We start from the raw sequence: 14,740 nt of genomic DNA on the forward strand, positions 1-14,740 counted from the left end.
CTAAACCTAACCATTAGGGTTTATGGTGACTCGGGGTCGACGGAGCCAACTAAACCTAACCATTAGGGTTTATGGTGACTCAGGGTCGACGGAGCCACCTAAACCTAACCATTAGGGTTTACGGTGACTCGGGGTCGACGGAGCCACCTAAACATAGGCTTCCATGCATGATATAACATAACCATCTAATAATCCAGTGCTAACATAACCATCAAATAGTATTCCAATGCAAACATAATCATCAAAACCTAGTGCATGAGAAATCATAATCTGAAGTCTAGCAAACATAACACAGAATATCTGATCCAGCAATCATAACACATAATACTTACTACAGTTCAACATATTATAAAGTACACAACCATTGTTCACAATACATAGTGGAGTTTAGATGCATAGTTCATCCTTTTCTCACAAAAGGATGAAAAGCATATCTACTACATACATACACAACCATAGTTCATCTTAGAGAAGTTCACATTTAGTAGAGCCATACACTACACAACCATCATGCCCAAAAGGTCAGCATTGCCCACTACTCTCATATTCATTTTCTTCACTTCTCTAAGATGGCCTGGATCCCCTTGATCTTCTCCTTCAACTTCTCCTCTGCCTTAATCAGCTCAGCAATCTGAAGCTCTAGCTGCCCCTTCTCTTCACCATGCTTTTGCTTTCCCTTGAGCAAATCAGTAACCTGAAACTTCAACTCTAGCTTATCTTGGGTGAGCTTCTCCTCAGACTTTGTGAGCTCTGCATTCTTCAACTCAAAGTTCATCTTAGCTTCAGTAAGCAATTGCTTATCAGTAATATGCTTCAACTTCAGGTTCTAGATGACTGTAGCTTGAGCTCTTGTCAGGTTCAGTAGCACATCATAATTCTGCTTAAACTTCTCAAACTCTGCATCTTTCTTTGCCATCTGTGCATTCATATCAGCCACCAGTTCACTTCTGCATTCATGCTGATATGTAATGGCAGACTGCAGATGTCTGAAATCCACCACCCTATCCTCCTGGAAGCTCATAAGCTGATGCACATCTTGGACTAGCTTGTCATAGTTGGCCTCCAGGTTGTTCTTCTCTTCTGTCAGATGGTGGATAGTGAAAGAACTTTCAAGATTATCATTCACCCTAGCACTCTTGCTATCTTCAACCATTGCCCACAGCTTCAACAATGCATTTTGCATTGTTGGGGGCCACTGGTGATCAACCCATTCAACAAACCCACAATTCTGCCCTTCCTGCAAAAAGAAAAAAAGATAAAAAGTAAACAAGTTAGTGCATAACTAGTGCAAAGCAATAACACTGTTTTGTCCTTTCTACATTGGTAATAATAACAACACTAAGCTACACTGGTAATTGAGATGTACCTACCCACTAAATAACAACATGACAAATTACAACGCTAGTCAGCTACAGATTTAAACTAGTTTTTGCTAATCACCTACAAAAGCAATCTCAAACTGCAAACTTGGTGAACTGCCAAAGCATTTGCAGTACATACTATCCATTCAACTGAATATTTGTAGCATTTACATACATAACAGCAGGTGCATCCCAACATAAAACTAACAGTTCAATCAATATTTAGTTACAAACAGGAGCAAAAGTAACAGCAACATAATTAACAGTACCACTGTCATTCAACTACATAAAAATGCCACAATAACAACTTAAAACCTGTAGAAGTCTCAAACTGAATATTTCACATGTGGGCAAAAACAATCCCACTGCAAAATAACAGTACCACTGTCATTAAACTACACAAGCTACTGCTGTTGCAAAAGTGAATAATCAGCCCTAACAAAATGACAGTAAAGATTCCACTGCCAAGTTAAATATGCCCTAATAATCAGCCCTTTTACTAATGTGAACATACTATATAGCAGATCAGTTATCCTTGTGACATGTAAGTCTCCCTTTATCACTTTTTCTTGTAAACTCATGTAAAAGTGATAAGGTTATGCATGTTAGCTTGGAACATGAGGGATGTGCGCATGAAGAATAATATGACATACAATATCCCACTATCAGCCTACAGTTCATACCGGCTCTGCACATGCTAAGAACCTTCTCCCTGTGTCTGTTCCATCAAATGCGACAAGCCTCTCAGATGCCTTCCCGTGCTTCTCACATACCGACATCGTTTCCAGCTCAAGCCCGTGGTAATCTGGATCTTCAACACTGAAAGGGACCTGCCGAAGCTCGTACAAACAAAATGCCCAAATCAAAACCCAGCGAAATCAATCAAATCAAAAAACCCCAAATCTGTAACCCTAACCCTAAACCTAGCTCAAGGAAAATCACCTGGCTCAGCCCGTCCATGGATGAGGTCAAGTGCATGTACGGCAGGCTGGAAGTGTCGTCACTGCTTTCGTCTTCGAAAACCATGGCGGGCGGCGGCGGTCCGGTCCGGCAACACTGCGGGCGCCGACGAGGGCGGCGAGAGAGGAGCGAGCAGAGAGGCACGAGCGAGGAGGAAGAGAGACAGAGCACGGGCCGGTCCGGTTCGAGCCGGACCGCACCTATCGAGCGAGCGGGCGGGTACCGATTCGCCAGCGTGGCAGCTGACGCGCGGGCCCGGGCGGTCAGTTCCAGCGTCAATACGTAGAAATACGAGGTTTAGCCCGATTCGCAACGGTTCGACTCAAACGTGGTACTGACACGTAAATTTTTTCAAAAGTGGTATCAATTCGTCACCACCGCCCCAAATGTGGTACTATCGTATAATTAACTTGTGAGAGAGAGATTTGTCATAAGGTGTTCAAGGAAATACACCGAACCTCCAGAAATATAGTAGTTATCCTTTTGTTTTTGCAAAATATCCTAATCGTAAAGATACTTGAAACTGGTATGCGATTTGTTAGGAATAATCTCAAGTTATCAATGTTAGTTATTTAGAAGGAAGCGATGTGTTCATCATACAATGTTGAAATTTACAGCACATGCACATCAAAGTGCTCATGACACAGTAATAAGAAAAACACCCCATATAAAAGAAACTCATAAACATGTCTGTAATGGGATCGATTGCTGATTCATCTCCTCGTTTTTCAGTAGCCCCCAACACAACGCCACATAAGTTGTCACCAAACATCCTGAGAACACAAGTCCATCATGAGGATTACGCCGTCACGACACCATTCTTGCTTGAACAATTTGGTTTTCAAATCCATCCCCGATCATAGAATTAATCGTCTCGTCGGGTAAGGATCTGAAAATTCTTTATTCAGCGCGGCCATCAGCATCGCTGAAGTCAAAACGATGAACAATCTAAAAACCTAAGCTACTAGGGCTTAAAAACGATCTAAACGCATGGATCCAGCGACCCTCCTCATCACCGACGACCGAGGTGGTCGACGCAGAAGAGCCGCCGCCGGAGGACGGCGGCTGAGGAGACTCTCGTGGCAAGAAGGTGAGATCGTCATTCCTTCCTTCAAGAGGAAGAAAGTGTGTTGGTCCTGCATGGGATTTAGGGCACTGGGGACCCTTGTGGTGCTTTAATGATTTCATGAAGCATGCTTGATGCGTCTGGTCTGGTTCTTTGCTTGCGGTTGGAGGCGGGAAAGCAAGGACGCATTTGTCTAAATCTCCACGTAAAGGAAAAGGCATATGCACGTGTTTCTTATAAGCTGCTGCCGGAGAGAGGATCATCACACATACAAACAGGAACGTAAGAACGGAGCGCTCGGCCAACAGAGAAAATCATGGCCGAGAGCGCGGTGGCGGCGGTGCTCTCCAAGTTCGGGGAGCTGGCGGCGAGCGAGGCCAAGATACTGCTCGAGGTGGGCGACAACATGATGCTGCTGCGCGACCGTCTGGAGTGGCTGCAGGCCTTCATCCGCGACGCCGACCGCAAGCGCCGGACCGGCACCGACGGGCTGACTCGCGTGTGGGTGCGCTGGGTGCGCCAGACGCGTGACGTCGCCTTCGAGGCCGAGGATGCGCTCGACGAATTCTTCTACGAGGTTAGGGCTGCCACGCTTATGTTATTTCCTACTCCCTTTGTCCCCAAATAAATGTCTCAACCTTAGTACAATTTTGTATTAAAATTAATATAAATTGAGACATTTATTTTTGGACGGAGGTTTTTTAGGGGATGCTTATCCTTAGTGGTTACCGTCATATCAGTCGTCAGCCCTTCAATATGCATGCACAAGCCTATAATTATTGTACAGTTATCATTCTAGAATTACTAGTACTTCAGATTTTTTTGCTATAAAATATGCTTGATTTCTTCATATAACAAAATCCAGGTTTTTGCTTGTTTTGGACATCAGGTCAATGTTCTCTGTTTTATATTAGTCTGCATTTTGGATTTGTTTCAAATCAAATTTTATTGCATTTTTGGTTTGTTTTAAATCAAATTTTATTAAGTTTCATTAAAATCATAGTAAAATTTATTAACATCTACAATACCAGAAAAAATTATCATAAAAATATAATTTATGAGAAATTTAATGATATTGCCTTGATGACGTAGATATTAATACTTTTTGCTAGAATTTTGAGTTTGAGTTAACGCAAACTTAAAACCTATTATCTATCTATCTGTTACTTTACTAATCAATTAAAAATTCTATCTATATGTAATGTTGAGACTCTCTAAAAATTCTCACATTAATCAGATAAAAAGGAAAAAAAATCCTAACCATTTCTTTTTTGTGGGACGAAATTATAATGGTCCAGGTTAATCAAAAGATATTGAAAATATTGCAAGTTTCCGATCTTTTTGGCCCACTATTATGCAGAGGTGAGCTGGATTTAAGGAACGAAAATCTAACTGGGCTTTAAGAAATTCTAAGTAGGAAAATAAAAAGAAAATGAGAAACTATTAATATATGCTAAGTATTTTCCCTTTTGATGGAGGAAAAATACATGCAAGTTGACTGCATCTTAACTCCCACGTGGTTTAAAAAGTAAAACAATTCTTTGATTTTATTTTTTGGTAAATACAAATAAACTCCAAAAACACCAAATAAATGCTAAAGTAAACAAAAAATTAAATATGTATAATTATTTTTTCTAAGATTTATAAACATCAATTAAATTTGGATCTTGATCGTTCCAATTCCAGATTGTAGAATCAATCAAAGGAACCTTTCAAGAATTGCTTATTAGCTCCAAAAAAATTAAATAATGGTGCAAACCTAAATATGAAAGTTCCATTCAGCATATTTCAGCATACATAAAGCTTTAAGAGATAAAAAAGGTGTTGTGCCAAGGTCTTTTTAGAGCTTATATTCCAAAGCAAATGCAAAAATAAAACCAGTCAATATAGTATAAGAGTACATAAGATATGAAACAATGCTAGATAAAATTCAATGAAGCGGCAAAAACCCATGAGCACATTTGTTTATAGCATGGTACAAATATTTCCGATATATCTTGAAATTCAAGAATATGGAGAACTGTATAATATAAGATTCATGTAACCTGTGAAACAAAGATTTATTAGTTGATACTAATTTAGATACTCTATAGCCCAACACACATGCAAAGCGAAATAATTGAAGATCACATTATTCAGTTTATGATATATACAAAATATTTAATATATTTCAAATTATTGTAATATAGATGTTTTTTTCACAAGGATGTTTACGAAAGGTTATAAATACAATAAAACAAAACACGCTTTTTTTTTTTACCAAATCAACTCGAAAGTAAAAACTCATCATGATCAACTCGAAACATTAAGATATAAAAATGTATTAAAATAGCAACATAAGCTCTGAGTGCATATCAATACGTAAACGTATAATAATAGGCTCAACATATTTTGACATTTATATAGTCTAACTAATTCATAAATAGAAAATTTGCGGATATAATTGAGTAGCCTGTGGAAATGCACGAGATTATGGCTAGTATAGACTAATAAGGAAGGGGGGAAAGTACAATTTAAAACCAAAATCACCAATGTGAAAAAGCAGTTTCTCTTACAAATATGTCAAATTCAGCGTCCCCCCAATAAATAGACGTTTAAAAGGCCTAAACTCAAACCACCACATTCTGTTCAGAGAAGTTATAGCACTACTTTCATCTAAACCTATGAAGCTTACATTATATTTTGGAAAACTATGAGAGTGCCATACATTGATATAGTAATTATTTTGCAAGTTTCCCACTTTCATCAACCTCCGTCAGTTACCATTTGGGTAGCAGTTAGTATATGCTTATGGGGATTGGGACCCAAACTTTGCTTCTTTAACCTCTCGTCTTTTTTTCTAGTCATCGTAACATAGTTAAATGCGTAAATTGAAATGACCGTATGCTTGATCTCGACCGGACTAGGATGCATCATAGCTATTCAAAATTGGATCATATCTATAGCCAAATATTCATCTTAGATTTAGATTTGGCAGTGAATAAATTAAGAGTATTTATTTTAAATTACATTATTTCAAATGAAATATTCATGGAAAATATTTTTCATTTGAATTTTTTCCAAACAATATTTATTTTATTTTTAAAATATGTATTTATTTCTATAATCATTTTCTGTTTTAGCAATAAACATTGTAGGACCGAGTCACACAAAATATGTTGGCACCTATCCTTTTCTGAGACTATCAGTATTCACTTTGTTCTATACTTGTTTTGAAATTGAGGTTTGACAATGTATGCATGTGTATTCATATCCTGGATTATCCACGCCCATTTTGGATTCTAAAAGATGTGACTTTTTATGATAATTCCTTCCTTCTCTACCATATTTGATCAATTTATGCTCCTAATCGTAGTAACATAAATTCATGCTAGTTAATTCTACATATAATGCGACTTCATAAATGGTAATTAAATATCAGAAACGAGGACAAATGTTTAGCAGTAACCGTATATGCAAAGATTAAGTGTGGGCATACTTTTTTATATTGAAGATTGGTGAAAGGTATACCACTTAAAGTCAAAGTGGGTGGTTGTGACTCATTTTTTAGATCAGGGAAGCGTTTGTAGTTCCTGCTTGATTGTTTCGTCCAATAAGAGTTTTTGTTTTTGTTTTTCTGCAATGCGTTTAATGATAGGTTGAGCTAAAAAGACATGGTTATCATGGTTGGAAAATGTGGCGCAAATACTTGACTGGTTTCTGGAACCAAGTCATCATTCGACATGTCTTTTCTGCCCGAATCAAAAGAATCAATAGAAGACTGAAGAAAATTTCAGAGAACCAAAAGGAATACAAGATCGAGCATACACCATTAGCAACATTGACATCTTCAACGACAGCAACTTCAGCATGGTATGCGACACTCATAATATTATTTTTCTTCTTTATTTGCAATCCTACATGTGGGGTTTCCAAGAGATAGAATACATTAGATTTTAGTTTTATACTCATGAAGCCTATCAGATTGAGAGGCATAGGTGGAGCCACCATCCTTGCTGCCTGGGCAGGTGTCGGGCAGTAATTACCTTATGTTAACTAAAGTTAAAACTAATAAAGAAATAATGTATAAAGTAAGTTAGTGAGTTGTTGTCGGATAAAGGTGTAGTTTGCATGGGCTTCAAATATTTTCCGGCTCCGCCTTTGTTGAGAGGCAAGAGCCTTAGGGTCTAAGGACTAGTACCGTCGACGTGCCCCTCCACTGTGAACCACCAAATCCTCTCACCTTATCATTCGCCGTGGGTGTTCATGGAGTCCTCCATCAGCCGCCTCATGAGCTCCGCCTCCTTCTCATCAGTCATGGGAAGTGGTGGTGGCAGGGATGGGGACGGGGACGGTGATGGCGTTGGCGTGATGTTGCGCACCCGCGTATGCTCGTGTGTTTGGGGCGGGCCCAGAGCACGCGCGTAAATGGCGATAGTTTTGCGTCGTTACCTTGTTGGAGGTATTGCTCGGATGAATGGTTCTTCAGGGTGAAAACCTAGAATCTGGCCTTTAGTGGTTGGATCCGGTGACGATGGTGCTTGAGCGACACTCCCTTCTTGAAGGCGTTACTATTGAAAAACATCATTGTCTATTGTCTTTGTGGTGTCATGAGATGGTTGTGCGGATATGGTCATAGTTGTAGTTTTTCAACCATGGATTTGATCGCTTTGGGATTTTTTTTATTTTTTCGCTTAGGCATAGGTTTGGTCATATGGGACTTTGCTATTTGCCGGCGTTTTGTGTGTGTGTGTGTGTGTGTGTGTGTGTGTGTGCGTGCGCGCGCGTGCGTGTGTGCATGTTCGTAGTGGCTACATGCATCCTAGCTATGCAGATGTCAGGAGTGTGCTTATTTTGTTTGTATCCACTTGATGCTTCATTTTGAGTCAATAAAATTCACCCTTTGTCGAAAAATTTAACCACTAGTGCTTTTTTACATCGGAGTTCTTTTTTTGGCATAGCCGAGTTGCTTTTTCAGAAAGCTCTACTTCCATTTAACTAGTGTTGCTTTTGAAAAAGCTCTGTTGCTTAATTATTTTGTTGCTTCAATTTAAATTTTTTTATTAGTGTAACAAGTGTTTCTTAAATCTTTTTTACCTCTTCCAATCCTAATAAATTATAATTAGGGTTGCTTTTTAGTCATGAGTGTTGCTTTTTCATGGAACTTGGTTGCTTAATTTGATGCTTCAATTTTAATCAAAGTTGCTTTTCTAGTCAACAAAGTTGCTTATGTTTTGTACTAAGTTGCTTTCTGGAAATCACCGACCAAATATGGTCATGCGGGATCTAGTTTTCATGATTTAATTCCCACGAACACACCAAGGAAATCGGATTTTGATTTCGATACACAGTTTGGCAAATATGACATTTTCAGGTTCTATAAATAAGTTTGCGTGCTAGATGACGTAAGCTATTTTGTCTTCTAGTGATTGGCAGAAGAAAAATTTCTTAAAACGGTAACTTTCCAAAAATAGCATATATTAAAAATGGAAACTTACCAAAATGGGAGTGTGCATGCCGTAAGACAATTTCTTGCGGCATGCGTGCTGTAGTCCAAACTTTATTTTTATAGAACTGTTGTAGCTTTCTTATGTGCGAGCTTCTTATAGTGGAACTAAAAGCAACTTGCCTCTAGTTGAAGAATGAACTCTTAGGAAGGTTTTCCTTTGTGTCTAGATGGCCACATATCTGAGTACTGGTATTAATTTATGTAGGAATAATTGATCATAAGTATTTGCTGATGCCTTACACAAACGAATGTCCATACCGTTTTTATATTGTGCAGTCCCATGAAGTACCAGTTAGGCTAGCCTTACTGTTAAACTGAAGTGTAATATTAATAAGAATATAAATCTAGGACTGGGTATGTTGTTGTGGCTTGTGTATTTTTAATCGTGAAACTAGCTAGTTTCTGATACTCACTACTGTGGAACTAGCTAGTTAATGAGGACACAAATTGCTCCCAACCCCGCGCCGCTCTCTAGGAGTGGCACGGGCGGGCACATAGGTCTCCTCCTCCGACCGTCCTCCTCCTGCTACCCTCCCTTCGCTGCCACCAGACAGCGGTGTCGTGCAAAGCCCGCACGGCCCTGGTAGTGGCGAGGCCTTTCCCTCACACGCCTCTGGTGAATCTGGTGGGGAGGTGACTTCTCCCATGTGCCCCCATGGATCTGGAGCGGTGACAGTTGACAGACCTGCTCGTCCTCGGGGCTGTTGGGTCTCGCGTGCGGCGGCTCTATTGGTGCTACCGGAGGCTGGTAGGCGCTGCTAGGGGTGGTTGCCGGTGCTCGTGACGAGCGGCTGCCGGGGCGACGCCCGGGGGCTTTGGCTGTGTGGTGGTGCAGGCGACAGTCGGCCGCAGGGCGTGACAGTTCGAGCGATCATGCGCCAGTTCTGGCTTCGTCAGGTGGTGCTTCATCGGGATGGAGGTTTGCCATGCGCAGTTGGCGTGGGCTTCAGCCTTCACTACACAGATACATTCGCACTCCGATCTGCTCCGCAACCGTCATGGCGCACAAAATCTGCACCAGTGATGTGTGGGCTAGTCGTTGTTCCCTATGGATCTGATGTTGGGCGGCCGCAGCTTCAACGCCGTCCATGGCTGACCCGACGTGGTTACCTAAGTCAGATCTGGTGGTGATTTAGACCCGGTCGGCCAGGGGTGGTGGCTGCAGACTGTGCTCGGCTCCATGACGACGGTGGTCACTGAAAGGTCTTCAGAGAGGATTTATCTCTTCAGATCCAGTGGTTGACTTCGGTGGTGAGATGCAAACTATGGACGAAGACTTGACGGAAAGGGATGGTTGTGCAATGACGGCAGTCACATCGCATGTAATTGTTGGAATCACGGAAAAGTGGTGGCGACAATACATGAGTGACTTCGATGGTGATGCTACATGCACCTGGTCCTAAGCTTCGGGGTGAAAGCCTATGTCTGACCCGAGTTGGTTATACCTGGCAACGGCGACGTCTTTCTCCGTCGTTACCTTGTTGAAGACATTGCTCGGATATGCTTGGACTGATTTTTCAGGATGAAACCCTAGATTTTGGCCTTGATGGTTGAATCTGGTGATGGCGGCGCATGAGCGTCGATCTGTTTCTCAAGGCGTTGCCGTTGAAGAATTTCGTAGTCAATGTGGTGTCATGAGATGTTGGTGCGGATATGGTCATTGCTATAGTTTGCCGATCGAATCTGCACACTTTGGTTTTTTCCTCGCCCACACATAGCTTTGGTCTTTTATGACTTTGCTAGTTGTCGGCGTGTTTTTGTGTGTCAGTGTTGGTTGTGTGCATTCAAGTTATGCAGAGGTCGGGTGTGTGCTTATAGTGTTTTTATTCTCTTGATGCTCCATTTTGAGCTATTAAAATCAACCCTTTGTCAAAAAATCCATTGCCACAAATCTAGCTTCATCTTTCTATGCAATAAATCTGAATGTTTATTGGAAATGTTAAATAAGATGATTGTAATATTGTTCTGTAGTACATCTAACATCAAAGATCGTTGGACATTAACAATAGTACTCAATGAGCAGGTGGGATGGCTATGAGAACGCCGTGGGCTTTCAGGATGATGTGAGGGCACTTCAGCAAATGTTGCTTCAGAGAGATCACCCTCAGCAAATGTTCATATCCATATTTGGGGACAGTGGTGTGGGAAAGAGGACAGTGGTACACAATATCTATCATAATAGGAAGGTGACTGATCATTTCAAAATTCGAGTTTCATACCGCATGACGGAGGATTCCACCACAGAAGATCTCCTTAAAAGAATCTATGATGAAGCACATAAAGGAAGACAAGAACCTCAGCATGATAACGGCATGCTTATCGGTGATAAGCTCCGATTCCTCCTGGCAGAAAGGAGGTACTTGGTGGTCATAAGTGGCTTATCCTGCAAAACCATGCTCAATCGTGTGAGGGCGAGCCTACCAGATGATAATAATGGTAGCAGGGTGGTGCTAATATTGGACATTGAGAGCGAAGAAGTGGCTTGGCATGCTAATACCATGAACAACCAGGGCATCAACGGAGTCCACCAGTTGAGCCGTTTGGATGAAAAAAGAAGTGGGCAACTGTTCTATTCAAGGGCCTTTAGGAAAGAACAATCTGGTCGAAAGGAAGATATGTCCAAGTACAACAAAATTGTGTATGATATAACTGGAGGCTACCCTCTGGCTATAGTGGTTCTTGCTGGTCTACTCCGATTCAAGGAGAAGCCAGGACAGTGGGAAGCCGTGCTGCAACAACTTAGGCTTGGACCAGGAATGGAAGAAGAACAAGATGGTGTAGGCAGCAAGATAGTTCAAGCTATACTGTCCAAGGAGAAGAGTATCGAGTGGCAGACGAGACCTGCAGTGAGAGCTAACATGTCCACAAAAAGGACGATTGAGAGGGTCTTCTGGGCAAGCTTTGAAGACCTCCCTAACGACCTTAAGTCATGCTTCCTCTACTTGGCTGCTTACCCCAAAAATGTCATTATGCATGCCAATATCACGGTGTTCATGTGGATAGCCGAGGGATTCATCAAGCCACAGAAAGGCAAGATTATGGAGGAGATAGGCCACAATTACATCAAGGAGCTGGTCTTGAGATGCCTTGTTCAGGTTGAAGAGATGAACGCCGCCGGAATCATCACGAAGATCAGCGTCCACAAAAGCCTCCATGGATTCCTGCATTCAGAGGCTCACGAGGCTGGCTTCATTGAGGTTCATGACATACACGATGCCTTTGTACCACCGTCAGTGCGCCGACTCTCCTACCAGAGTCTCGAGGGCAGATTTACCATTTTCACTAACAAGTTCCATAAGTTGCATTCCTTCATATGCTACGTTGAGTATAGGAGCATATATAGCACTGGTCTGAGCAAGAAGTATTGCCATGATCTCAAGTTTCTGCGCTGGTCCAAGTTTCTGCGCCTAATCTCCGTAAGGGGTCTGAGGCTTGATAGGTTGCCTGATGAGATCGGTGACATGGTCCATTTGCGGTACCTGCGTGTTGAATGCAGGAATTTGAAGAAGCTCCCATCGAGCATTAGAAGACTACTAAATCTGCAGACGCTGGACATAAGGAACACTCAAGTGGAGAAGATTGACCCATGCTTCTGGCAGATAAAGGTGCTCCGTCATGTGCTTGCGGACAACCTCATGCTTCCAGAGACCATTAAGGAAGAATTGGATGAGCTACAAACCCTGCACGGTGTGAAGCCTGCCGAAGAAGGAGGATGGGACCCATTGAATTGTCCACTACACAAGATGACGAGACTCCGATCACTGGAGCTGCATGGTTTCAAACGTAGCGAACACAAGGCTGCATTGGAGAGTGCTCTCACAAGGATGCATCTCCTTGGCAACTTGAAGCTGCAAGGTGATAAGATCCCTTCATGTGTCTTCACTGGGCAGCATCTTCAAAATCTTCAGATAGTAGTGCTAGATGGCACTGTCAAATGGCCTGAGGCTGGATGGGATGTTCGCAAGGTCCGACCGAACCTTGTTGAGCTTACAGTGGTCAAGCATAGCAGCGAGGATGTGCCCCAACACATCAAGGACGAACTACGGGATATGCTGAAGGAAACAATTGCTATCTAGAACTGGACGATCTGCCTCCTCATATAATCTGCAAACTTCCGGCGCCAGTTCAATCAATTGGATTGGTGCCTTACAAACAAGAAGAAAAGATGTGGTAAAACTGAATGGCATGCTACATAAGGTGAAGGAAACTGGCACGTACATGATTCAGTGTCCTCCGTTGTCACATCTCCAAATGTCTTACGTTTTGTGAAGCAATGTTGTATTGTATGGTGTTGTAAATATTGAAAGAGGCGCTCCTCGGCTGCTCGCCCCGTCTGCAGGGCAAAGCCCTCCGTCTCAAGATGGTGGAGGCGGTGGCCCGTCCTTTGAGCAAGAAGGCGCTGGCCGAGCTGCGTGCCGCTGCCTCCATCCCCTCCTCCTCGGTGAACCGCGCTGCCGATGTGTAGCCGTCCGGTATGTCACCGCCCCGCCCCGGCGGGGAGCCCCATTGGCGCCTCCTCTGGCCCCCTCCCCCTGTTTGGGAGGTGTATCGCTAGCCTAGCCGTGTGTGTCTGTGTTCGGGTGCTGTCTTGGTGTCTCCATGTCTAACCCTCCAGTGTAACTCTCTCTTTTCTTTCTTGGAACGTCCAGGGCTTGGGTGAGTCGGATAAGTGTGATCGGGTGCGCGCGGCCGTCGACTCGATCAGTCCCTGTATTGCTTGTATCCAAGAAACGAAATTGGCTACTCTTGATTCGTTCAAGCTAGCCTCCTTCCTCCCCAGTCGCCTCTCTGCTTTCGCCGTCCGCGATGCTGATGGGAGCCGCGGTGGGACTGTCACCGCCTGGGATCCCCGTCTCTTCGCCATGGTTTCCTCCTCCTCCTCCCGTTACTCTCTCACCACGGTCCTCCGCTCCACTTCCACGGACCTCTCTTTTATGATCACGAACATTTACGCGCCCGCTGACCACTCTTTCACTCAGGCTTTTGTGGGGGACATCCGTGAAGTCGCGGGCACGGTCTCTCCCCCGTGGCTTGTCCTGGGTGATTTCAACCTCATTCGGGCGCCCCACGAGAAGAGCACCCCGCGTTTCGACGCTGCGAGAGCAGCCTCCTTTAACTCCATGATTACGGAGCTCGCTTGGCTTGAGCTGCCCCTCTCTGACCGTCTCTTTACTTGGACCAACAAGCGCACCCCCCGACCCTTGCTCGGCTTGATCGGGTGTTTTTCGACACCGGATGGGATGCCCTCTTCCCGGACTCCTCGCTCTGTTCGCGCCCTCGGGCCACTAGCGATCACGCCCCCCTCGTGGTCACCGCCTCCTCGAAAATCCCGGCCTCCACTCGCTTCTTCTTCGAGACAGCGTGGCTAACTGACCCCCTCTTCCTCCCCACCACCCTGCCTTCCTGGACGGGGAGCCGCCGTGGCCGGGACGCGGCCGGGGACCTGGCCTCTCATAAGAAGGCTTTCCGGTCCGCGGCCAAGACTTGAAAACGGCAACACCGTTACGTTCCCACTTTTAGTAATGACTGTGTTTTTCTGATTGATCTTCTGGATTTCTTGGAAGAATGTCGATGCCTTTCTATAGATGAGGCCTCCCTCCGTGTCGACGCAACTCGTGCGTTGGATGCTGCTGTTCGGCGTCAAGCTGCCTACTGGAAGATGCGGGGCAAGTGCAAGGGGGTGCGCGACGGCGATGAGAACACGCGTTTCTTCCACGCGAACGCTTCTCAATGCCAGCGCACCAACTGCATCCGCGTCCTCGACGTCGGTGGAGCTCACGTCATGGGGCATGCAGAGAAGGCCGAGGCCCTTTTGGGCTTCTACTCCGGCCTTCTGGGCCGTGTGACAGCGCCCATTTGGCGCTT

At 43.7% G+C, this 14,740-nt stretch overlaps 1 protein-coding gene across 1 annotated transcript; it reads left to right on the plus strand.

The window, feature by feature from the left end:
- Positions 1 to 3,680: 3,680 nt before the first annotated feature.
- Positions 3,681 to 13,481, plus strand: LOC125548546 (putative disease resistance RPP13-like protein 2). The gene is made up of 3 exons (XM_048712122.1): positions 3,681 to 3,964; positions 7,025 to 7,239; positions 10,899 to 13,481. The coding sequence occupies exons 1-3, from the start codon at positions 3,704 to 3,706 to the stop codon at positions 12,949 to 12,951; spliced, it is 2,529 nt and encodes an 842-aa protein (XP_048568079.1). The 5' UTR covers positions 3,681 to 3,703; the 3' UTR covers positions 12,952 to 13,481.
- Positions 13,482 to 14,740: the final 1,259 nt, after the last annotated feature.

The sequence above is a fragment of the Triticum urartu genome, chromosome 3 (assembly GCF_003073215.2).
Source record: "Triticum urartu cultivar G1812 chromosome 3, Tu2.1, whole genome shotgun sequence".
NCBI classification, from domain to species: Eukaryota; Viridiplantae; Streptophyta; class Magnoliopsida; order Poales; family Poaceae; genus Triticum; species Triticum urartu.

What these genes read in the sequence shown, in the direction of transcription:
- LOC125548546 (XM_048712122.1), top strand. Translation starts at nt 3,704, where the DNA reads ATGGCCGAGAGCGCGGTGGCGGCGGTGCTCTCCAAGTTCGGGGAGCTG. An exon ending in TCGACGAATTCTTCTACGAG is followed by an intron (nt 3,965 to 7,024) that starts GTTAGGGCTGCC and finishes GTTTAATGATAG; the next exon opens with GTTGAGCTAAAAAGACATGG. An exon ending in ACGACAGCAACTTCAGCATG is followed by an intron (nt 7,240 to 10,898) that starts GTATGCGACACT and finishes CTCAATGAGCAG; the next exon opens with GTGGGATGGCTATGAGAACG.